This window comes from Ammospiza nelsoni, chromosome 1 (genome assembly GCF_027579445.1).
Source record: "Ammospiza nelsoni isolate bAmmNel1 chromosome 1, bAmmNel1.pri, whole genome shotgun sequence".
Classification (NCBI taxonomy): Eukaryota; Metazoa; Chordata; class Aves; order Passeriformes; family Passerellidae; genus Ammospiza; species Ammospiza nelsoni.
Window position 1 is genome coordinate 107,720,457 of NC_080633.1, and position 23,836 is coordinate 107,744,292.

At 39.4% G+C, this 23,836-nt stretch overlaps 1 protein-coding gene across 5 annotated transcripts in view; it reads right to left on the reverse strand.

Annotated features, from left to right (window-relative positions):
• Positions 1 to 23,836, reverse strand: part of ZNF521 (zinc finger protein 521) — a 230,794-nt gene that overhangs the window by 114,904 nt on the left and 92,054 nt on the right. For all 5 annotated transcript variants that reach the window (XM_059477817.1, XM_059477790.1, XM_059477808.1 and 2 more), the window contains 2 exons: positions 19,552 to 22,904; positions 3,265 to 3,349 (listed from right to left, as the gene is read on the reverse strand). In XM_059477817.1, coding sequence (XP_059333800.1) covers positions 3,265 to 3,349; positions 19,552 to 22,904 — 3,438 coding nt within the window. The remainder of the gene's footprint in view (positions 1 to 3,264; positions 3,350 to 19,551; positions 22,905 to 23,836) is intronic.

Below are 23,836 nucleotides of genomic sequence, written 5' to 3' on the forward strand. Positions count from 1 at the left end.
TATAGCTTTGCCTCAGTGACATTCCATAATGCAACTTCTCTCTGTGGATGTTAGTGACATGAACTCAGTTTACATATTAGGATCATGTTCAAGGGGCACAGTGATTAGATGGGACACCATCAACTTCTCCATGCTTTCAGATTGCATCATGATGTTGAGCAGCAACTGTTTCCCTCAGCTGGCTGAGCATTATCTCTATCAGCGGTTCCCACTCATTTCTGAGTGGAGTTTGGCAGATGACTTTCCACTTTCACATTTGTCCCATGTCCCAGGTACCTCCCCTTTTCTCTTTTCTCTGAATTATGATTGTGGAGTCCTTCAGGTAAGAAGACACTAAACCCATCAATAGCCACAACACAGACAATAGGAATGTTTTACTGTGAGAGCAAATAACAGTTCCTGACACTATGCAATGATTTCTGTGAAGGCATTTATTGCCCATACATCTGATCTAGGGATTATCACACCATTTGACTTGTAACTCCTGCCTTGCCACATTAACTTCCCCTTCTCTTGCATTTAAACTCTTCCCTTTCTCTGTGTCTTCCTGAAGCTTCCTTACTTTCCTTTTCCCAAAAAATCAAAGACACTACACCCTGTTCTGCCAATCCCCTACTAGGAAATCAGGGCAAGAAGACACATTTTATCAGATACATGTAAAAAAGGGAGGGACCAATCTCTTTAGGAAACCATATTTTTTTGTTTGCTTAATGTGCTGTGTCAACCAGCCAATATTCACTCTAGTGCTTAATCTGATATATTTCTCAATCTACATATTGATACGCACGTAGGTGACTACAGGTATGTATTATATATATTCACACAAATGTGTTTGTGTGCATGTTTTCTGTATTATGTATAAATTCTGTAAAAATACCTACAGATGTACATAAACTGAGGCTGGTTAAAAACAGCTTGATGTGACCCCTTGAACCTTTCTTTCTAGACAGAACATGGTCTTGGAAAAAGGCCTGTGAACAGTGATATAAATTAAAGGGGAGGGAGGAGAGTGAAATTAGAAAGATAGCTAAGGAAAAAATCCAATTAGTGGTGAGAAGACTAACAGAATTGGAGATCAGAAATTATTTTTCCTTGTGCTTCGATTCTGAGGTCACATTCAAAACTCTCCAGATCGCTGATATTCCTTTCACTCCACCCCAACACAAAATCCCCTCGCATTTGCTTAATCGAGGCTACATCATTAGGAGCTGCACTGTTAAGTCTGGCAGTGCAGATAAGAATCTTCCACTGAACACAGATTACCACACGCATGACCGGCAAATCTCCCTGCATGTTTTGCAAGCTCCTTTATTTCACTGGGAATATTTTATATTAAGCACGTTTAAATCTGTGTCACTATGGTTATGTCATGAAGTAATATCATGCATGATTAGATAGAAGAGAGACAAAACAATTAAATATTTTTTTTAAAAGATTCTCATTCAACCTCATCCAGCTTTAAGAAATTAAACACAGGCAGTTGATAGCTCAGTTTAAGAAAATAAGTCTTTTCAGATCTGCAGGCTGAAGTCAGCTAAATGGATTTGTCCTGCTTTACTGACTCTCTCCCCATTTTACTCCTCCCATTCTGACTCTTTAGTAAAACTCATCCAGAAAATAGAGGGAAAAATAAATCTGAGTATTTAATGAAACAAGTGAGCTTCTATTCTTAAACTGTGAGGCAACTGGGAAGAGGGTGGCAAGCAAACACATCATCAATTCCAGCATCATCCCTTATAAACAGTGTCCATATTCCCCATCAAGTTTCAGCATCACTATATGCCACAATTAGGAACATTTCAAACACTGGACTCAAAACAGTAGAAATGGTGAATTCTGTTGTTAGTAGCACCTTGCTTTTAAATTCCATTACTGACACAGATTGAATACTCTGAAGCAGCTGAAATTATCTTCTATCCAAAACCACAAGATATCAAAACTAAGGCTTAACCTAAGTGGCAAACTGCTTGCCTCCTTTACAAAACCAGTTTGTCATTTCCATTTGTTCATTTTTTAGGAAAAATGTAAAATGTTTATGCTCTAAATGTGTAACAACTTAAATAAAGTACCCACAGAAATAGGCCATTAAGTTTTGGCAGATAACTTTCTTTTACAGTGCAGCCAAATTGCGAAGTGTTCATGGAAGAAACCTGCATGTTACCTCGAAAGAAAAAAAAAATATTACCACCAAACTGGAAAGTAGAAAAATCAAGCAAATTCTCTTCTGTTGGATAAATAATTACCAGCTTCTCTACCATATTTTTTGGTCTATGCTTTGTAAGATTTTCTGCTATTTTAGCAAGAAAACCAGTGTAAGAGAAGCAGTAAAAAAAATCAGTGGTATCCATCTCTGTTTTGAAAAGCGAAATTCAGAAAAAAGACAAAAAAAAAAAGCCAGGAGACAATCCCGGCAATGTTATCTTATTAGTGAGCAAATGATGTGCTTGATAAATTTAATTGGCTGATAGAACTCTTAGTGCTATTACTGAGTAGTTACCAAATTGAAAACATTATGGGTAAACCTGGGGGAATCAGCAAATAATAGGAAAATATGAATATCAAAGAAAAAGCAGCTTTTGTTTTATTCCAATTTACAACTGTAACAGCTTTGTAAATATCAGGATTCAGGAATTCTAAAAGATGTTTTTTTAAATGCTTGTACCTTAAAGAGTGTATTTCATTACTGTATACTACAATTCCTTACTTCTTCAAATAATTTATAGAAATTAATTGTATACAGATACACTCAGGATTTTTTTCCAGACTGCTCAAACATAACAAACAATACTATTTTATGGCCATTTGAATTATTTATGTTTCCTAATGACAAAAACTCACCAGTTTTGATTTTGGTACTGAGGTGCTTGAGAAGTACACAGTAGTGTCATTACCATAATAACTTCTGAAATTAAAACCTGTCTAAAACTCTACGGAAAGCTAACATCCAGTTCATTAACCATTCCTGTTAGTTTGTTTTCAATAATGCAAAAATGATTAGAAGTTTAATTTGCTAATCACCTGTGTTTTGACTGGCAGTGGATATATAATTCTCTGCAGAAGTCTAAACTAGCCCTTGCAGAAAATAAAATATGCTAATGCTTTATCTAGTCTAATAATATGAATAAAAAAATCAATCATGCCTAGGTTAATCATTGATGGATCCACAATTAATTTCTCCTTAACTCTGTTTAATTTTAGAGACAATGGTGATAATAAGTAAGAAAAATGGCTATTTGTCTTTGAGAAATTTTAGTGCTCACTTACCAATCATGTGGTTTGCAACATGAACTTGGATATCCCACTCATTGTAGAAAACCATCTGACATTTGATGCACTGGTAGGTCTTCTTCTAAAGGAACAAGGGTAGATAAAATTAACTCAAACATACAATTGTAATGATTTCATTATAACTCAAAATACCAAGTTCACAGTAGTCATTTAAAGCTCTCCATCAATGCTTTCATTAAGGCTTAATTATTAATATTAAAACAATAACACTCTGCAGGTTATGTAGTACCTTTCATTTGAGTTTTCTGAAACTTGGTAGAGATTGTTGTCAACTTCCTAACTACATGAACACATCAGTATTGCTAAAACATTAGTTTCACACTCATGGAAGGCAAAATGGAACGTGGATGTATGGGATGTAAGCCAAACAACACTGAAATCAATGTGGATCCTTCATTTTACACCAATGGATTAGATCCATTACAGAACAAGGAAGAAGGCAGGAAAAGAACACAGAAATGAGAAATATGTTTCTCTCATTTTCAGTGGGGCTGCAGAATCTCCTCTGCACCACACATTTTAAATGATCCATCAGACTGCCATTTTTCAAGGAGGAAAACCTCCCAGCTAGTCTGGACAAAAAGTCCCTATATCAGGGCATTTGCTTCAATAATATCTATTGGCAAGCCTGTACTAAAATGGGAAGCTTGACTGGAAACTAGCCAGAGACCATGCCTTCTGGCCACATTAGATTGGGCTTGACTTACTTAAAAATCATGGTGTATACAGCTCAAATTTCATTATAAACTAGAAAATGCATTACTCTGCTCAATTCGGTGCACAGAACACGTTTTTAATTTCTGTCTTGGTGTCTTTCACAAAAGATCTGCTCTTTCCCTTTTCTACAAGGTATATAACTTATCCAAGACATTTCAACATCCTAAAAATGTAACTGCATTTTCTTTTATTATTTTCTTGATCTGAAATGGCCAGAGAGTTGATATTGGAAAGCATTGTTTTAAAAGTGAAAACTAAGAGTGTATTCAAAGTAAAGTTGTTTTTTCCCTCATAAGACTTAAAATCTGCAGTTATCCAGGCATCTAATGAGACAAGCCAGATTTATAACATTATTCAACAGCATAATTGTAGTATCAAGGACTCAAGTCCTAAGGTAACGGTCCTGAAGAGCTCAATTCTTGTTTTGAAGATGCAATATTGTCAAGGTAAGCCCTGAACTGCCACATCAAGGCAGTAACTCAAGAGACACAGATCTTTCTGTACAGCCACAGGCACCTTGCCTACATCAGCAAAAATAAGAAGAAAAAAACACAGAAAAACACATATTTTTTAAAGAATGTAAAGTCACAAGAAGCTGACACAGATGTATTAAATTGCAGATTTCCCATATATTAGTTGGAGAAGAAATAGGGTTCACTGGATAACGTGCATCAAAAATACAGCCTCTCTTGTATATGTTTAACTTGTGAAGAGTTTTATGCAGCTGGCATTATCAATTATATTTTTTAAAGGTGTTGGCTTTTTTCACCTGACTCCAAACAGTAATAAAAACTTGCTGGATTTTTTATCAGCATCTAAATTTAGATGCTCAGTCCCTGACAGACAAAGTGGCCATCTATTAAGTATCTTTCTACTTCAAGCCTGTAGGCAGGAATATAAAGACTTTCAAGCATATGATTTTTTGCCTTACCAAGTTAACTGAAAAATTAGTGACTAATCAAAGTCAACTCTGAAATTAAGTGTTCCTGTGGGCTCCTCTTTACAAATCTCCCATTGCTTCACATACACAGAGGATATTTTAATTTTAGCGATGACAATAAAATGTGGTGTGTCTCTTCATGGTGGAAACAACGATAAGCCTTTTTTGCTATTTTTAAATTAACCTTAGTTTTTCAAAATTTAAGCAAGTTAAATCATTATGTAGACAACCAAAAATCAATGGGCACCAAGAAACCACATCTGCTTTGACTTAGTGTTACTGTTACTATTGGTAAAGACAGCTGATTTTAAAGATAAAATACTTTTTCTCTTTTTTTGTCCTTGTGACAATTCTGGTATCATTGGTAGAAAATCAGATTCAGTCTAAGGATTTCCTATTATATGTTGTTAAATTTAACCTTACTGCACTACATCTGGATCTAGCAAAGACCTCTAAATAATGACAGTCAAAATCAACGATTTATTATGCTAAGCTCTTTACAAGATGCTTTTTGATGCTGACATATAGAACAACAATATTGCATAAATAACAATCACTCTCCCTTTTTTAAAAACATTGTTTCCCTTTAGAACTAGTTAGAAAATATTTCTTACTCCCTGATGACTGCCACTATGTATTGTTTATTAGCATACCCCTAGCATTATTCCTGATATGTGACTTTGTTGAAAAACAAAGAAACATAAATGTAATGGCTGGTCTTTTCTCTTGTTAGCAGAGCAATGCAGAGTGCATGTCAAGAATTGTCAGCAAAATTATGACTGATGTACATAAAGACAACACACACAAAGGTTGGGGATTTTTTGAAGTCAAATGCTAAAAAGTAAAGTGATTTGACAACAACAAAAAATAATAATTTACTAGCACTTACTAGCCTGTTCAAAATGATCTGACATATTTGCAGAATCACACACAGAGTTTTTCTTTTTATCATGAAGAGAAGATTGTTTATGTGACTGCTGCTTGATCAAGCACTAGTTCTTTTTTGTTTCCAAGCATACTCTAAAATGTTGACATCAACTTTTATTAGCTCAATAAACACTCATCTCAAAGTGTCTAAACTTGTGCATGATTAAGTTTTCATTTTAAAAGCATACTCAGTAAATTCCATTTACTCCTAGATTTTCAAAGTGATCAAACCCAGTCATTTTAACACCATGTTGAACAAAACCCACATACTTATTTCCATATGTTTCACATTCTTAGGAAGTCTCTTTTGCTGCAAGTTGCATATTAGTCTCACAAGCTTTGTCAGAACCATGGGACACGTAACTGCTCGCAGGAGTTCCTGGGTCCTGATGTGCTTCACGGCTGATCCCAATTCCCTACTAGGGTGAGATCTGGGGGGAGACCCAGCCCCTCCTCACACTGTGTTCCCAAAAGGGGGAAACTTGGGGGAATAAGACAGAAAAGAACCCTGAGGTATTGCAGTTCCATGCCCCTTGCCTGGATAGGAAGTACAGAAGCCTTGCAGCACTTGTGTGACACACCACAGGAGGAGAATTGGACTGTGACTCAAGGAGGCATTAGAATTTCTCTTGAGTATCTCCAGCCTTTGCAGAGCAAGATGGCTCTAAACAGAAAGGAGCTCAGGGCAGTGACAGCCATCCTTGCCTTGTCCTGCTCCAGCTGTTTGCAGCAGGGAACTCTTGCTAAGCTCCCTCGCCCCTCTGCCCAAGCCACCAGCGTGTGGAGGACTCAGCAGGACTGAGCAGGCATCCAGGCCCTGCTGCTCCAGCTCATTGCCCTCAGCATATCCATGCCACACAATGAAGAGTGGTCAGTTAAGGGCACTTACACCCTAACCTGCCACAGCTGCTTTTCCCAAAGGATACCTGTCAGTCTCCTGAGGAGACAGAAGAATGACAAAATTGTCATTTTTCCCTACAAACACAGAAAAAAGCTGACACATATTTCCTGTAAGAGAGCAATTTCAAATCAGCAAGGGTGGGTCAGAGAATGCTCTTGCCAGTACATTCCTGCATGGACTCAGACAGGACCAGTTCAGTAAATGGAGAAGATGCAAAGTGTTCAAAACTGCTGTCTTGCAAAAAATCCCAAGGATTTGTTCCAGAGGAGAAAGGCACACGTGATTAAGAACATGGTTTAACTTTTCCCTACTACTATTATTGTTATTATTATCACCTCATCTTTTAATAAAAACTCTCTAATCAGCAAGCCCATAATCCTTCACTGAACCCCCTCCTGTCAAGAACCTAAGTGCCAATTTGTCTCCTCAATGCTGAGTGTAAATCTGAGGCCCAAGTCATTCCTGGGGCCGTTCAAAATCACTGTACAAGAATAACTGCTTGAACAAATGTCTCACAAGACTATTGGGTGCCTGTTGCATTCCTGTTTTCACAACCATTTTAAAGGCTTCCAGCATTCAAATCTTCCCTGTGAATTCATTTAAAGACCTCTGGATTGGGCATATGCATGTGTCTCCCTAAACTTTTGAATAATTAATGTCACCTAGACCTTTAATTATTGTCCCAATCCTCACTTACCCCTCTGCAGTTTTCTGAATTTCTTTTCTATAAAGGTTCCCAGTGTGTCCATGTCATGCAAAATGAGACTTTGCTGCTTTTATAAACAGTCCAGGAAAACAAATTTTCAATTGGCACTTCAATTCTGTGAACAGAATTTTATTTGCTTTGCTTTTATAAATAAAGCAAAACAACTAATAACAACTCTGCTAGAGGATTTACAGTTCTATTCAGAAGTGCTTCAAAAGTATGCAGAAAATACTTCTGTGTACACTTTTGTGCCCTCTGACTGTCTGAGGTACTGATACATTCTTTTTTTTCCTATTCCCTAGCCTCATTATATTACTTGAAAATGAACTGCATATGCTACTTATTGGCTCATGCTCCACCTCCTTGTCAAAATCATTCAGTATTTTATCACTTGCCTATTTTGTTCTGACATTTCCCCAGTTTTATACTATCAGGGAATTTCATCACCTTACTACTTATTCTTTCTTCCAGCCTACTGATATGCTGCATAAGTTCAACAAAATTGGTGCAAATAATGATTCTTAAGGCTTTCCATTATTTACACCCCTCCAAACCAACCTGCCTCAATTCACAAGACTCTCATGCTTTTTGTACCCAAGATCGTGTTTCTTTTCTTTTTTAATCAAAGAAAGTATCTCTCCCTACGCCATACTTATTCACCCAACAGATTAGTCTTTTGTGCTATACCATTTCAAAAGCTTTGCTAAAATCCTGGTAAATCATGTTTATAGGCTTCTCTGTCAGCACTTGTGGCTATTCTCTAAAAATACTCTTTATTGAAACTTTTAAGCGTGATCCTCCCTCTGTGAACCTTTGCCCTCCATCCTTCATTAAATCCAAACTTTCTTCTATCGTGTCTTTGATTAGCCTTCCTCTTCTGTTCCTCACTGTTTAAATCAAGCTCACAAACCAGTAACTTCATTCATAAGCCTTATATTCCCTGTTAAATGTTTGTTTAGTGGTCTTTTCTCAGGTTGTTGATGCTTCTTCTTAAAGACTGCAAGTTTATCCGCTTAATGTTTCCTTTTATCTTCAGCTGCTTTCACTGAGAATTTTGGAATGGATATTTCTGCAAGTACTTTATTGTGTATTATAGTCCATTATATTACTTCTAATCTGTACTTTATTCTTCTCCATGGGGAGGAGATGCCACTAGCTCAACGACAATGCATTTGTTTAACAGTTCTGGTTTCCTTGATTACATATACCATTTCTGGATCTCCTGTACCCATGCCCCTTTTAACTGAATACCTATTCCCTATATGAAATAACCAAAATATCACTTATAGCTTCTAATGCATGGCATCTACAGTCTCAGGCTTGGAGGCATCCCTAGTTTGTTCTATACTCCTTTCACACTTCTCTTCCTCGCCTGATCAAAAATGGGTTTGATGTGTACCTGTTACCCCACTGATAACCTCCTGTTTACACCTGATTACATTATTTGCCCTTGTCACACTACTGAAGGGGACTTTCAAGGCTTTATCCCCTCAGTTTTAGCACAGACTGAGTGTGTGGATCAATAACAGAGCTGAGACAACCTGCTGTTGCCAAAAAAGAGTGATACCACACTTCTCACATCGTCTAATTCCCTTCTCCCATCAGTCATTCACTCAGTTTCCCTCACCTAAAGGGTGGAGTTAATCCAACCTTTTAAACTGACAGAAAAATAACCTGACAAGAGAAAGTGAACAGCATCTAAAAATCATATGAAAATAACAAGTTAAAACTTGCACACTAACTACAGCAATTTGCCAGTGCTAACTCCTAATGCTGCCAGCTGATTTTTTTACATCATTATTTTATTAAGCATTAACAGTGTGGTTGGCCCTTCGTGATACTCAAGAGCAACCACCATCCTAGCTTTGTCCATTTAGCCATTTTTTCATCACAGTTCAGATTAATTTTGACAGTACCTTAATTAAGGATTTCTTTCTTACCTTCCTGGATGTTTGTTTTGTCAACCTTAAGCTCTTAGAAAACTAAGCATATGTTAGCCAGTTTCACTGCATAGTTAGTTATTTATCTTGCTTATGGGGCACTGTCATCTTCCTTTTTTCTTTTTAATTGGCTAATCACCAACTCTTGTAATTGCTCACACAAACCCCATTAATTAGTATTTCCTGATTACTTTTAAAAACATGTTCATGGAGATTTTATGAGTATTCTTCTGTTCTGTTTTTGCTTATCAGGGCCTAAATTATAACAGAGTCCAAGTGTACATGCCTGTGGAAAGAAAACAACCAATCCCATAAGGTAAGCAAAATGAAAAATGGAAAGAAACATTATTTTTCCTCATTTCTTTCATTATGGTTACTTATTGCATACACAAAATATATTGAGTCAGAAATACAAATGTTAATGTTAGCAGTCCTTACTTCTCTATTCTGCTTGAATTCATGCTCTGCTGTTCTGTCTTTCACCTTCTTTCTGAAGTCTGTATTTAATCATGTCTGTCTTCAGTGTCTCTTAGTTACAAACCTTTTCCTCCCCTAGCTGACGAAGAGCATTAGCTTGCAATGTCTCACATCCCCACACAGAAAAAAATACATCTTGCCACATTTAAAAACTGCATCTCTTCCCTTTGAGATCTCTAATCCTTTAACTCTCTCTAGGCCTTTCAAACTCAGTACTGAAGTGAAATACCTGTCAGAAAAGTAACTCTAAAACCTGGCAGCACAAGGTTGTATATTTATTTTCTCTCTCAATTACTTCATATTAGGCTTATATAATTTATGAATACAAACAGCTTAAAGTACAGTGAACTTGATTTGGGATCTAAAAAGCAAATACAGTTCTTTCTGTCTTTCTGGGTGAGGGCCTGATCCTGGGTGAGGCTGAGTCTCCGAGCAATGCACAGGTATCTGCTGAGCAGTGCTCAGGAATTTAGAGCTGTGTCAGCAACTGAACTTTCTGTCAGCATCCCCACCCCTTTCTGTCCTCTTATATTGCACTTAAAACCAAAGCCATTGAGACCCTCTGAAGCCCTAGAGCTGTTAACCCATCCAGAAGCATCCCAACACTCAGCATCCGTGTCAGTGTGGCCATGGACATTGAGGGAGAACTATGACCAACATGACACTGATAATTCTGCAGAGGAAGTGGCATCAAAGCAAAGGCAATAGAGTTTGACTTGGCAGGTCTGAGACTCAAAAAGCTGATATTCTGGGTAAGCTGATATTTTTTCCCTTTTAAAGTTGGGTTTTTTGCTTTGTTTTTTTAAAAAAGGCATACTGAGACAGACTGTCATTCAATAAAGCCACTACTTTCTTCACCAACAATCAGCAACAGATGTAGGCCAATAAAATTAATAGTTTGCAAGTATGCACAAGAGAATACTCTTGTCTCTTTTCTCCATCACAGATTTTGTAAAAGCTCTCTGGATTTTAACAGAAAGGCAAAATCAGGAGCTTTTTTTATACCTTTTTTTTTTTTTTTAAATTTAAACACTACAACTGCTTTTCTCCTGCTCTGTGGAGAATTAATGCTGATTAATTTCACTTTCTAAAGTGTGACTCAGGACCCTCCCCCTACCCTTACTTGTCCACTTTTAACTCAAACTGGATTCTGCACTATTACTTACCAAGATAATTTAATCCTACAGAATAGAACTTGTGCTCAAAAATATGCAACATTAATATTAATGTACAAACAGAAATATATTGCTCATACATAATATATAAGAAATTAATTTTCATTGAAGTATCAAGAGAAGGAGTAAACCCCTTAGATCCTTCTCACGCAATTAGCTCTGCACTTGGGGAAGTCAATGGGACTTCACAAATGAGGGCTTCACATGATAACATGGGCAAGACCGGGGTTTTAAAAAGGCACTACAAAATATAGCATGAAGAGAGTCCTGCAATCATATTGCTGTGATTTTGGTTCTACCCTCCATGGGTACACTTAGGCCACATCAATGTGAACAAATACGCTGGTAGCATCTGAGCTGGCACACAGCTGCTGACACTGCAATGACGCTTGACTGTGTGCCCAGCTGAAAAACCTCCTCTGGGGCACTGCAGCTGCCCAAGGAAGTGGTGTACCAGCAAAACAAGCACTCTGCTCAGCCACTCTTCAACACTATCCACAACGATTTGTGTCTAACTGGCTTTTTTCCTGTGAAGAAATACTTGCTCTCCTCTAAGGGAATTAAGGGAACTTCGCAGAATTGCCTCTGTCTTATAAAGTATAATCTTTTACTTTCACATTAATTCTTAAAATACCAGCAGCTCCTCTTAGGTACATCCTGTAAAAAGTTAATGTCTTTTTACATGGGGCTTCAGTCTACCATTTGTCTATCTAAAAAAAAGAATTGCAGAATTTGTTTGAGAAGCAGAATGCCATACTTCTAGGTTTGAAGGACTTCAACCACTCAACCACCATCATACAAACCAGCTGTGAAGCAGAGAGCATATGAGAAATGAGGAACTATGGTTAAGACTGATAGTTTGGGAAAATCACCAGGTGATGCAGACATTCCCTGCCTAGTCCTGTGAGAGAAGCACCAAGAGGCAGAACAGGATCAATTACAAGTTGATCACTGTCAGGGATGGTTGCAAGGATTCGTAAGCAGACAGCCATGTTCCTATATGTTGGCCCTAAACCTATTCCAGCCATCAGATCAGAAACCAAGAGGACTGTTGTAGCAGTGGTAAAGCAAACACAGAAGAAAATATGGAAACTTAAAGTTTCAGATCATTCTTTGTTGGTGAACCACCCTGTTTCCTACTGGAAAATGTAGAGAGAAAGAGGTGGCCTTTCAGATATGAAAAGCCATTAGATGTACCTTTTTACAGACAGAATGCTGTGAAACATCTGAATAATAAGCAAAAACCAGAGGAAATGTGTCCCAACAGAGGACACCAAAACTGTGTACATATAATCAAAGGGGATAAATAGCTCCATTCTCTCCTACCTCCCACCTTGGTTTTGAGTACACAAGCAGAAAGTCACTTTGAAATGGCTGCACTTCTAAGTGGCAGTACTTCTAAGATACTCTTCAAAGGCATTTCACAGGCATTAAAAATAATTCCTAGAAGTGCACATTATTATTGGTAGGACTAAACTGAGATGCTCAGTATCAGGAAGGGCCCTGCTCTTTCATTCACTGACTTATGGAGCCATATACCAGCAACAAAGGTTTATCCACCAAGGAACAACAGGGTAACGACAACATACATCTAGTAGGGCCCAAAGATGGGCAGAAACCGCAGAAGAACAAAATGGCTGAGGTTGATCTATGGGGACTCTCTGGTCAAGTCCTCCTGTTTCAGAAGGGTCACCTAGAGCCAGACCACATCCAGATGACTTGTGAGTATCTCAAAGGGATACACAACCTGTCTGGGTAACCTCTGCCAGGGCTTGGTTTGCCCTGGAAGTGTTTCCTGATGTTCAAAGGGAACCTCCTTTGTGTCCATTTGTCTCCTCTGCTTCTTGTCCTAGAATGTCACACGGTGGATGTTAGCAAGGGACAAATCTCTGCTGTCATACTCAGCAAAATATGCTGTATAAAATAGTAAAGGTCATATTTATCCAATATTTTGTAATACAGTGCAGGAAACAGTATTAACAAAATATGGCTTTGGCAGGACAAAAAGGTATCTCTCAATTTTGAACCACCGGGCATAAAATCAACTATCTGCTATCACAGAGCTCTGGCAGGTCAAAGAACAATATCCTTTATTAAGATAGTACATGTCAGGTGGTTTTCTTATGTTCATTTTGTATAACTTCCTGAAACAAGCAGTACTGGGGCTACATACCCATTTTAAATTAATGGTTAGCCCATTTTATTTCCCTCATGACAGAGTAACAAATCTGGGTGTTATCTTTGTTGTATGAGACAGAAAAATCCACATCATATATAACAACTTTATTGAGGAGTAGTGAAAAACAGTTCTCATGTACAGTCACTTAAGAAGCTGGCCTGTGAGTCTCACAAAGAGCAGATCATAGTTTCCTCCTATAGCTTCATGTCTTGTGTTCACTTGACTTTTGCATATAAAACAGGTATAAACTTCAGCTACAGCCATCTTCCTTGTTTGGACTCTTAAAGGCCTCTCTCCTATTTGGATTCTGTTGCCTGCTGGGTCACCTGTCTTCCCAAATATTGTAACAACTTCATAGGCTTTGAGATTACTGTTAATCTATGAATTTTTTCCCTGAAATTGGCCAAGAGTAGTCCAAAAATAAGAGGTAGAATTGAGAAAATCCTCTAGAGGTCTGCAAACCAGCAGACAAATAGAGACATGTAATGATTTTCTGTATCTTGTTCCTAAAGATGATCAGGCTGGAAAATTGTGTGAAATTTCTTCTAGTTTCTACCCAATTCTGAGATCAGAATACAAACACTCATCACTACTGTGATTTTCCTGTGGGGCTGTGCAGAAATTGTGGCATTCCATAGCAGCCCGTTGGCCAGCAGGTACAAGTACAGGAAAAACCCCAAAAGGACAGTGGGCTGCACAGCTGAGCTGTGGGAGCATACAGCTCATGGATGTTTTGTCCCATGAACCTTTGCTGAATCTACATCTGCCCTCTCCAGAGATCCTTAAGGACTCCATCCACATTCCTGTGACCCTCTATGGTTCTTCTGTGTTTCTTCAAGCACACATTCCACCCCCCAATCCCGGTTGATTTTAAGGAAATCTTGGTTTAGTGCTCTTGAAAATTTTGGAGAACATGTGATTCTTTCATCCTCTCCTGCAAAGTTTTCGACAGGTGTGAAGAAGACGCCTCTCCAAATTCCCCGTCTGAAGCCTCTGAGAAATAACAAGACAGACAAACAGCATTAGATTTTAATGATCAGTGGACAGGAAACTAAGAAAATTCACTACAATTTTCCACCTTGCTTCTGTTCAGCAGCTCCCAGCCAACATATGGCCTTCCTTTCACAGACTGAACTCATGGTGTGTGTGAGGTGAGACGTTTGAAGCCTAACTTTAGTAGGATTTACAGCAACATGATAATAATACTATCCTTGTAAAATTCAAAGAGGATCCTGATAGCTCACCACCAGACAAAGAGAAGAGAAATGCTTAAGTTGGACCTTATCAGCCAATTCATGGTAGTGGCACTGGCAGAAATTAAAGCATAGTGCAAAGTGAAGGTGGCCTACTGTGGCAAAAAGCCCCAGGCTAGCCCTTCCTAAGAACAGATATGGTCACACTTTAAATAATACTTTCCTGAAAGCAGTGTAAAAATGATGCCAGAAGACAAAACTGGTATTTTTAGTGAACTCATTTTGAAACTCCAGAAGCAGAAAATATGTTTGTCACAGATTAGTTCCACAAACTATTTCAAAGCCAAATCTTTGTGCCAGCAACAAACCTTCTTTACCTTTTTCTATCCCTGGATCCAAAATACGGCATGAAAATCACTTGTTCTGGGCCTGGATTCACTGACAGGAAACCCAAGGCACTACTTACGTTTACATTACAAGTTTATGTGCTTATTCATAAAAATCCTGTAGTCAGAATGATCAGCTTGGATTGCTGATGAGGAGGATTATTTTAATTTCTTTATGTATTTCAATTAAATGTGTGAGTATAGATTTCAGTGCATTTTTTCAGTTAAAAGCACTGTGATTTATATTGCTAAAATGCTATTGCTTGCCCTGCCAAAAGCATGCATCTGGGAACATTTCTGGGTTGCTTACAGTCTTTTCTCTCATCTTTCTGCCTCTGACTGCCAGTGCATGCTGTTGAAATAAACCAGCTACTTCAAAAGGCAGTTCCTGTTTTCTGTCTTTGTGGGTCTGGCAGTGTTTTGAGAAGTGGGGGGAAGAATAGTAAGAGAATAAAGGTAGATTCAGAGCCCATGAATAAATGAAGACAAAAAAAAAGTAATGATAAAAGAGTATACCTACCTGAGCTCCGTTCTTTCTCCCAGGGTGATACCATTTCTGGATTCATCTTAAGTCGAAGAAGTTGAGTTTCAAGGAGCCAACAGCTCTCCACAGTATCTGAATTTTGTGACCCACATCTCTGAAAGCTCGTAGTCAGACTGCACTTTCATGGCTCCTTCCAGAACAGTGCTGTGATATGCCCGGTGTCCCCTGCTGTGACATGCCCATCCTGGCATACAGCTCTGCACAACCACAACAGGACAGAAGAGCAGCCCCAGATTCTGCTCTCCAGCTGGTGTGACAGTTGCAAGCTCTCTCCTTTGTCCAGCATTTTTGATATTCTCTGAAATAGTGAGTTTCTGCAAATCTGTTGCCACACCTAAATAAGCATCTTCACTCCTGAAGTGATTTCGCTGTGTACTCATGCTGCTCCTTCTCTCCTCAAGACCAGAAAACCCAGCGAATTCTTGTATTATTAATGAAGGACTGTCTGCATTGCCACAGGTAATACAGTATTCACATGAGCTTCACATTCATGGAACAAAGTGATACAGAAGCAATTACGCTTCTACTCTGAAAGTCACCAACAGGACCCCAAACTGAGCACAGTTGCACATGTGGATGCTCTACCATAATTTAGGTTTAGACATTAAACTGTGGGTGGAAGCTGGAGTCCATTCCCGCCTCCCTGCCAGCTAAGAAACAGGCAATATAATTTATTGCACTGTTATGCCAGTGTGATTCAGCAAGTACAGAAGTCTTGCAGCTTAAGAAGTGAGGGCACAATTTCTGCTGAGTCAAGAGTTCTTTCATTAGGTGCCTGACAGGATAATAAGGAAGAAGAACAGAGTCAAGGCCACACAGATTTTCTTGAACAGATTTTCATCTTCCAAGTGTTTTACAAAAAGTGTATTGTAAATAAGCATGGAAACACACTTTTCAGGAAATATCTATCTTATATTCTGAATAAGGAAAATGAAGCAGAGGTGTTCAAGCAGTTTTGGCCAAGTCAGCAAAGCAAATGAGTGACAGAAAAAGGTCTACTTCCCAATTCACCAGCACACCAGATCTTGTTCTCTGCTTTTAGACAGTAACTATCACTAAGGTTATCACCCTAGCCCAAAAGTGTGCTTGCAGTGATTCAAGATCTTTACAAGAAATCTAAAACCAGCTGAATCCAGCACCTCATTAAAGCTCAAAGATCAATTTGCAGATCTACATATTTTAGAGCTCTTTCAAAACCTGTTGTTCATCTGTCTGTTTAAGTCTGTGTGATAACTTAGGGGTACTACATTCAGCAGCGTGATGGACTTAATGAGTTCTGACCTGCTCCTTGACTCATTGCAACCAATGATGAGCACTAGTCATAATTTTCCATCCCAACCAGAAGGTAACTTTCAGTGGAGATGATTCAGGTCAACATTTTTCACTCAGCAAGTGGGGTCAGCTCAGCAAGTGACAGCTCAGCTGAAGACATTATACTATGGTAAGGTAATTGCACCCTATCACATCACTGAGAACAGACTAAAAAGGGAAATTTTGTAGTTCAACCATGAGAATACACAGCAAAGAATCTAGAAGTGACACCTCCAGTGTGATATCTTATCCTAAAAAGGTATTTTCCAATATTCTTATCATTGAAATCTTTTACTGAGTAAAAAGGGGTATTCAGCAATATTAATGATCTGACAACTCATCTCATTTATGCAAGATACCTATTTTTCTTGCCTTAGGAGTGAAATACTCCTTATATATAGGTTGAAATCTGAAATCATGTGACTCTCAATAATGCAAATGAAACTTTCACTCCTTGATATTATTAGTACTGTTTGGTGAAAATTTCCCCAAAATTGCATGTTTAAGTAGCTGCCTTCAACATCCCCTTCAGTTCAAGAAACATCCTTCCAGTGGAGTATGACAGCCAGTGACTAATAATAAATTTCAAAAATCCATTTTTTAATTGTTTTTACTTCCCTCAGTCTGGACATCTAATCTATAGTTTTAAACATCTGTACATTCCCACTTTAAATTTTGATTCTCATTGCTACATAGCTTGCATCACTAGAATTCGAACCAGTGATATCTGCTAGAAAAATTAATTATCCTTCAGGATTTTACAAATGTGCATTTATGGTTTCCAGAACTACCAATGCTCTATGAGGAATTTGATAGCTTTTTCTTCCCATGAGAAAAGAATCTGAAAGTCTACATTACTATGTGGACACCAGAACCATAGACACTGAAAATTCAATTTACATCCTCAGAATGGAGGTGGGGGGTAAATGGTGATTTGAAGGAGACAACTGCTATTCACAAATGTGCAGTTTAAAAAGCTTTTTCATCTTAGATACACTTTTATATAAAAATCAAAAGGATTAAGAAGAGGAACATGATGCCAATTAGCAGTGTAACTAAGAACTCAGATTATGCCTGATCCAAGTACAGGAAGATTCACTAATGATACTGAAGGTAACTGATCTTATACCACCACAAAGGACTCTCAAATCTCTTTCTGTCTAGTTTACAAGCAAGAGAAAGACAAATTGGTAGCATCTTAGCATGGTAACTGACTTAACACATGATTCTGATTGTGCTTGAGGTAGCAGCAATTGGCTTCCAACATGACTGGGAAGAGGGATTTCATGTAGTCACTCGATGCAAGATGACAGAAACAGAAACCAGGATGACTCTGAACCTATCAAAAACATGCTGCTGGTAATCCTGTTGTTCCAAGTGAGCAGCAGTGAGATCATCAGTGACCTAAAACACAGCTAATGAGAGCCACTCCTCTTCCCTCCTCTTTAAAAAGATGCTTTTCCTCAGACCTCAGGTTCACAGACTTACAGCCTTCCATAAATTCCACACCACACCCCATCCTCAGGTGTCCCCTACCACCAATGAGCAAACTGGGGATAAAGTTAGGAAAGCACAGGGCCTTTCCTGGGGAGGTGCAGCCTGCCTGGTACTTCATCCTGAACTCTCAGCTCCAATTCTCTCTTCATGGCACTCCAGGTTCTGTGCTACCTCAGTGTCCTTCTCCCAGCCTATCTTCATCTATGTTCTCAGAAGCTCCATCAATACTTACCTCTTGGTCCGCATATGCTGGTGTATCCTCACTCTTCCCTCTCTGCCTCCCTCCTGCCCTCCAGTTTGCACAACACTGCTGGACAACATGCTGAGAGATGTCTTTCCCAACAGATGGGCTCACAAACAGGGAGTGAGGAAGGTGATGGAGGAGCAGCAGCTCCCTAGCCACAGGGTATCCATACACATTCACAGCAATTCACAACATGGTTGCACCATGTTTGTATCATTATAGGCTAAAAGCTTTCTTGAAACAAAAGCTGTTATTTCTTAAAATTTGCTTGTGCTGTGTTTTTAGACTTCCTGAATTATAAAATGCAAAATACCATGCTTAAATATTACCTCTAAGTCATTCTAATGGTAACATTTCTGAAGATAAAACAGATTCCCTTCCCTCAGTACACGACCCCCTCACCTCCCCACATACAGGTGTCATTACTTGGTCACTGGTGACTGAGGAAGCAGATTACATCTTTCAAGAGTTTGATATGTACTTTCTAAGTTATGCTGCATGACAGAATTTCAGTCATTAGGCACTAGGTGTTTCAGTGACTTCAAAATGTTCTTCATCAGGAATGGAAAGGAAAAACCAAATAAATTGCATCCAAAGGACTGATTTCTCAATTTACCTTAGGCTAGTGTTGCACTTCTACTTAATCAAAATATGCTAGAAGAGGGAGAAATGAAAGTCTACAACACAATTAACAAAAATACCCTCAATTTGTTGCTCACAAATATTTTCTAAAAAAACAACCCCTTATGCCAGCATTTTGGCTCACTGTGTCTACTCCTCTGTCATTAATGCTCTCTGCCGTAAGCACAACTCCTAGCTGGGGATTCCAATGCATATGGGAGCTAGAATAAGATTCCAGATCTCAGTTGTGCTGGCATGAAGATAGGTCTCCTCAGTGATACAGAAGACAATATCCTAGGGAGACTGGAATAAGTCCTATTCCACAAAATTCAATCCAAGATGTAAGGCATATCAAGCAGCAGGTAATTACTAGCTAATGGCTGTGGATGGAAATGTAACATGGATCAGCCTAAGCATTTCATGACAAGTGACAAGACAGCTTGAAAAAAGGGAGATTTTTTTCCAAAAGGATGGAAGGTGTCAAGAGCAAAGAAAAAAGGGTTACCTCTTCAGTTTGGGAGGGGCTGATTCTAGGCATTGGAGATACTTGAGGCGTTTTCAGCTGTGTACTGTTGCTGTCTGGAACAAGCTCTCTGTGGATTGACTGAATATGGTTTTGGAGTTCAGTTTCTGATTCAAACTTTACATTGCAACTAGAACAGCGAGTCTTCAGTCCCCCTGCCTTGCTTTTGTTCTCAATGGAACTCAAGTTCTCATTTTGGCCCATGCCTTGTCTGTTACTGCTTGAAGGGATGTTGACACTCGGACTACCACTTTTACTGAGATTAACACAGCTAGCACACAGACCATATGGCAGACCGTTGATGTCAAGTTTCACTAAATCCTGTTTTGAACGGAATTCCTTCAGGCAAGACGCACACTTGTACAGTTTCTGGAGATGCTGTGCACGTCCCGTGGACTGCACAGCAGAACCATTTCCAGTTTTCTGCATATGGAACGTGCCATGGATTTTCAGTTCCAGCGTGGAGGTCACTGTCTGCATGCACACCACACAGCGGAACCCCGTCAAGGAGTTCCTCAGGTCAGGGTGCATTTGGCAATGCTCTAAAAATTCCTCCTCACTCTGAAGGGGCATCTTGCAAATCCTGCAGTTTCCAGTGTCCAGGCTCTTACTATGTGTGACCTTATGTTCAGTAAGAGTCAGAAGAGACGGAAACCGCTCGCCACAGATTGGGCACATATAGTGTTTCACTGGTCCCAAGTGTGTCTGCATGTGCTCTCGAAGCCCATTTTCAGAGAAGAATGTTCGAGAACACACATTACACTTGTAATTCCCTTTAATAAGCTCAGCCTTTTTCTTCACTATGGCGCTTTCTCCAGGCCGAATGTTGTGGTCTCGCAGCTGGTGATTCTGCAGGAGAGTCTCCATGGTGTAAGCTGCACCACAAATGTCACAGCCATACATAGGCTCAGATGTGTCCACATCTTCTTCACTGCCATCGTGGCTGTTATGGGACTCCTGGCTATTTGTCAACAAGGTCTGGAGTTCCACTTCCTCTTTCTGAACTTGCTCAGATGCCCCATTCGTTCCACAGTTTGGAGTTTTCGTTTCAAAAACACAATGTTTCTCCCTCAAGTGCTTTTCCAGCAAGATGATTGCATGGAAAGCTTTGCTGCAGAACTTGCAGTTGTACTTCTTGCTGTGCGTAGTGATGTGACACTGCAGCTCCACCTCTGTACCAAAGGATTCACCACAGAAGATGCACTTGTGTACTTTGCCTTGGTTCTCCAGGTGGTTGTGCTTCACATGAAGCTGTAGGTCAGTCTCATTGCGGAAATCCCAGTTGCAAGATGTACATCTGTATACCTTCTTCTCATTGCTGTGCTTCACAGCCAAGTGCAGCTGAATGGAGACTTTGGAGTCAAAAACCTCTTGGCACAAGGTGCAGCGGAAGAACACGAATGTATGCATGTCTAGTAGGTGTTTCTGCAAGTCATCCACAGAAGTAAACTGCTTGTCACAGCTTTCACAGATGTAGTAGGTTGAGGTGATCATGAAATGAATGGTAACATGCTTCAGCAGTGACTCCTGATTTGGAAATTCCTTGTTGCACTGAGGGCAGGTCAGTTTTGGCAGGACAGTGTCAAGGTGTGTTTTCAAATGAGTCTGAAAACCATCCAAGGAAGTATACTTAGCACCACACTGATTACAAATGTATTCCCCAGCAGGACGAGGAGGAGCACCTCCAACTGCCTGCATCATCTTTAAAGAGGTCTGCTCAATGGCTACAGGAGATAATGGGCTCATGGCTCTGGACTTTTTCCCATTGTGGATGTAATTCAGGGCCAAAGGAATGTTCTTATGGTTCTCCTTGATATGCTTGTTCAGTTTAAGAACACTATTAAATATTGGAGAATTAGTACAGTAAGAACAAGAATACACTTCCACCACTGGATCTTTTGGGGTTCCGAGCACAGGAGAACCAAAACGGGAACTGCTAAGATCACAATGGACTTGTCTAATATGCTCTTCCAGGGAAGAATCTGTAAGAAATCCCATGTAGCAATGGGGACAAAAGAATGCATTACTGTCCTTAGCAGCAGGGTTGGCAAATCCATGAGAACATCGGATGTGTTCCTGAAGGGTGTTGAGGTCATTGAACACTTCAGAGCAGAAGTTGCACTGGTAGACCATGGCTGGCATGGTAGAAACAATCAGTGCTGGGTCTGGAGCTTCATGGACTTGCTTAAGATGTTCATTCAGATTGTAGAGAGATGGCAATACCTCCAAACAATACTGACAGATATGGGCTTGTTCAGGTTTATCTAAATGCATAGTTTTCAGGTGTATCTGCAAAACTGCAAGACTGGAAAACAACTGTTTGTTGCAATAAATGCAGCTATAAGTAACTTTTGCCTGCTTACTTGAAGGACCAGTGATATCTGGCACTTGCTGAGCTGCCCGCTTCCTTCCACGACCTTTTGGTATAGGAGGAGCCGTTTCCACCATTGTTGAGCTATCCACCGAGAGATTTGAATCTGGGGTAGTGCTAGAGACTGATGTGTACCCCACAGTTACCAAAGACGGGCTGTTGCTGTGGTTGCACGACTCTGGCTGCTGGTGACTGTCCATGTGGCTGTACAGCTCCTCCACAGTGTGAAAGTTCTCAGAGCAAATGCTGCATGAATTCTTCTTCTCACCATTATGAGCCTGCTCCATGTGATTTACTAGGGACGTCTCCTCTACAAAGAGTTCATGACAGTAAACACACTGAAGAGCAGATCGGTCTTCATTAGGGGAACACTCAGGGTGACATTCTGCAATGTGCTTCTGAAGATCTTCAGGAAAATCAAAGCCTTCTTCGCACTGACTGCATTTCTGAGTGTCTTTCATTTTCCAGTCCTCCATCCGGGAAGCGGACTGGGAGCCATCTTTGTTCCTCTCATGAACCTGCATGTGTCCATGCAGTGAACTAGATGACAGGAACCCACGTCTACAAATGGCACACTTATATGGCTTGTTGGACGTATGAGTCTTTAAGTGAATTTTAAGATGGTCGCTCCTTGAGAATGCCGCATCGCACTCACTGCAGTGATACTTCTTGTCTCCCGTGTGAAGCTTTATGTGGCGGTCCCTGCTCCGTTTGTGTTTGAAGAGGCGGCTGCAATACGTGCATTTGAAAGGGAGCTTGTCACTGTGACTCTGCTCGTGGTGCTTTAAGTAGCTGAGGCGGCTGAACGACTTGTCACAGAACTGGCACGGATAGGGCAAACCTGGGCCTCCTTCCTCTTCTCCAAAATCACAGCCTTCTCCATGGCTCGGGGAAGTCTGATCCTTGCTAGAAGGCGATGATGCTGGCCATGAGCAAGAGGGGTCATCCTCAACATCCACTCCGTCTGAAATGAGAAAGAAACATGCCCACAAGCTTAATCACAAGAGTAAAAAGGAGCTAGGAAATGCATATGAATAATGCAGGGCTGCTACTCCTAAATAGCTAAAACACTGAACTCAGACTAGAACATTTCTTACACTGATATCAACAGTTTCAAGACCACATTTATTTTTATCATACTGTAAAACATTAGAAGTTATTAAATAGTTCTGTGCCTATATTAACTTTTTATTGCTTTTTTATCATTCTTTCTCAGTTGCAGGATATGTATTATACATTGACAATTTTATTAAAATGCAGATTTTAATATATTTAATGTTACTTTTGTATCCATTGTAAAATTATTTGCATATTATTGAGCATCTGAAGAGTCAAAGGAAAGGAGAAAATATTACAGGAATGCTGTAAAATGAACACAGTCAACCCACATGCCCAATATTTACTGAAAAGATTTGCACTGCTTTGCCACAGGTTTGTGATATTTTTTTCCTTTTATTCTGAACACAGGAATCTTTTAAAGTCTATTTCTGAGACAGACTTGGGTGTTATTCTAAACAATAATAGGAAAAATTACAAGGGAGGAACAGGACAACAATATAAACAATGATGTTTTCTCTAATAAAATGCAACCAGATTTCTCCAATAATGATACAATTCAGTTACTAAAAGCCAGCAGCTGGATCATTAAATGTTCAAAACAATCCAACAAACCAACAACCAGGATCAAGAAAAATGGGAAAGTGTCATAAGGGTCAGCCATGAACAGCATTTTTTTTTTAAGTTCAAGAGGTTGCCCACCATTTCTTCCTTTTTTGCAAAGGCCTCAGCCAGCTGAACTTCCTCAGTACAGCAGAACCTGTACTGTAAGGTGATCACAGACAAAGCAACTTGTAAAAAACTGGAAACAGGAAAAATGATAAACATTTATGGTAAAAG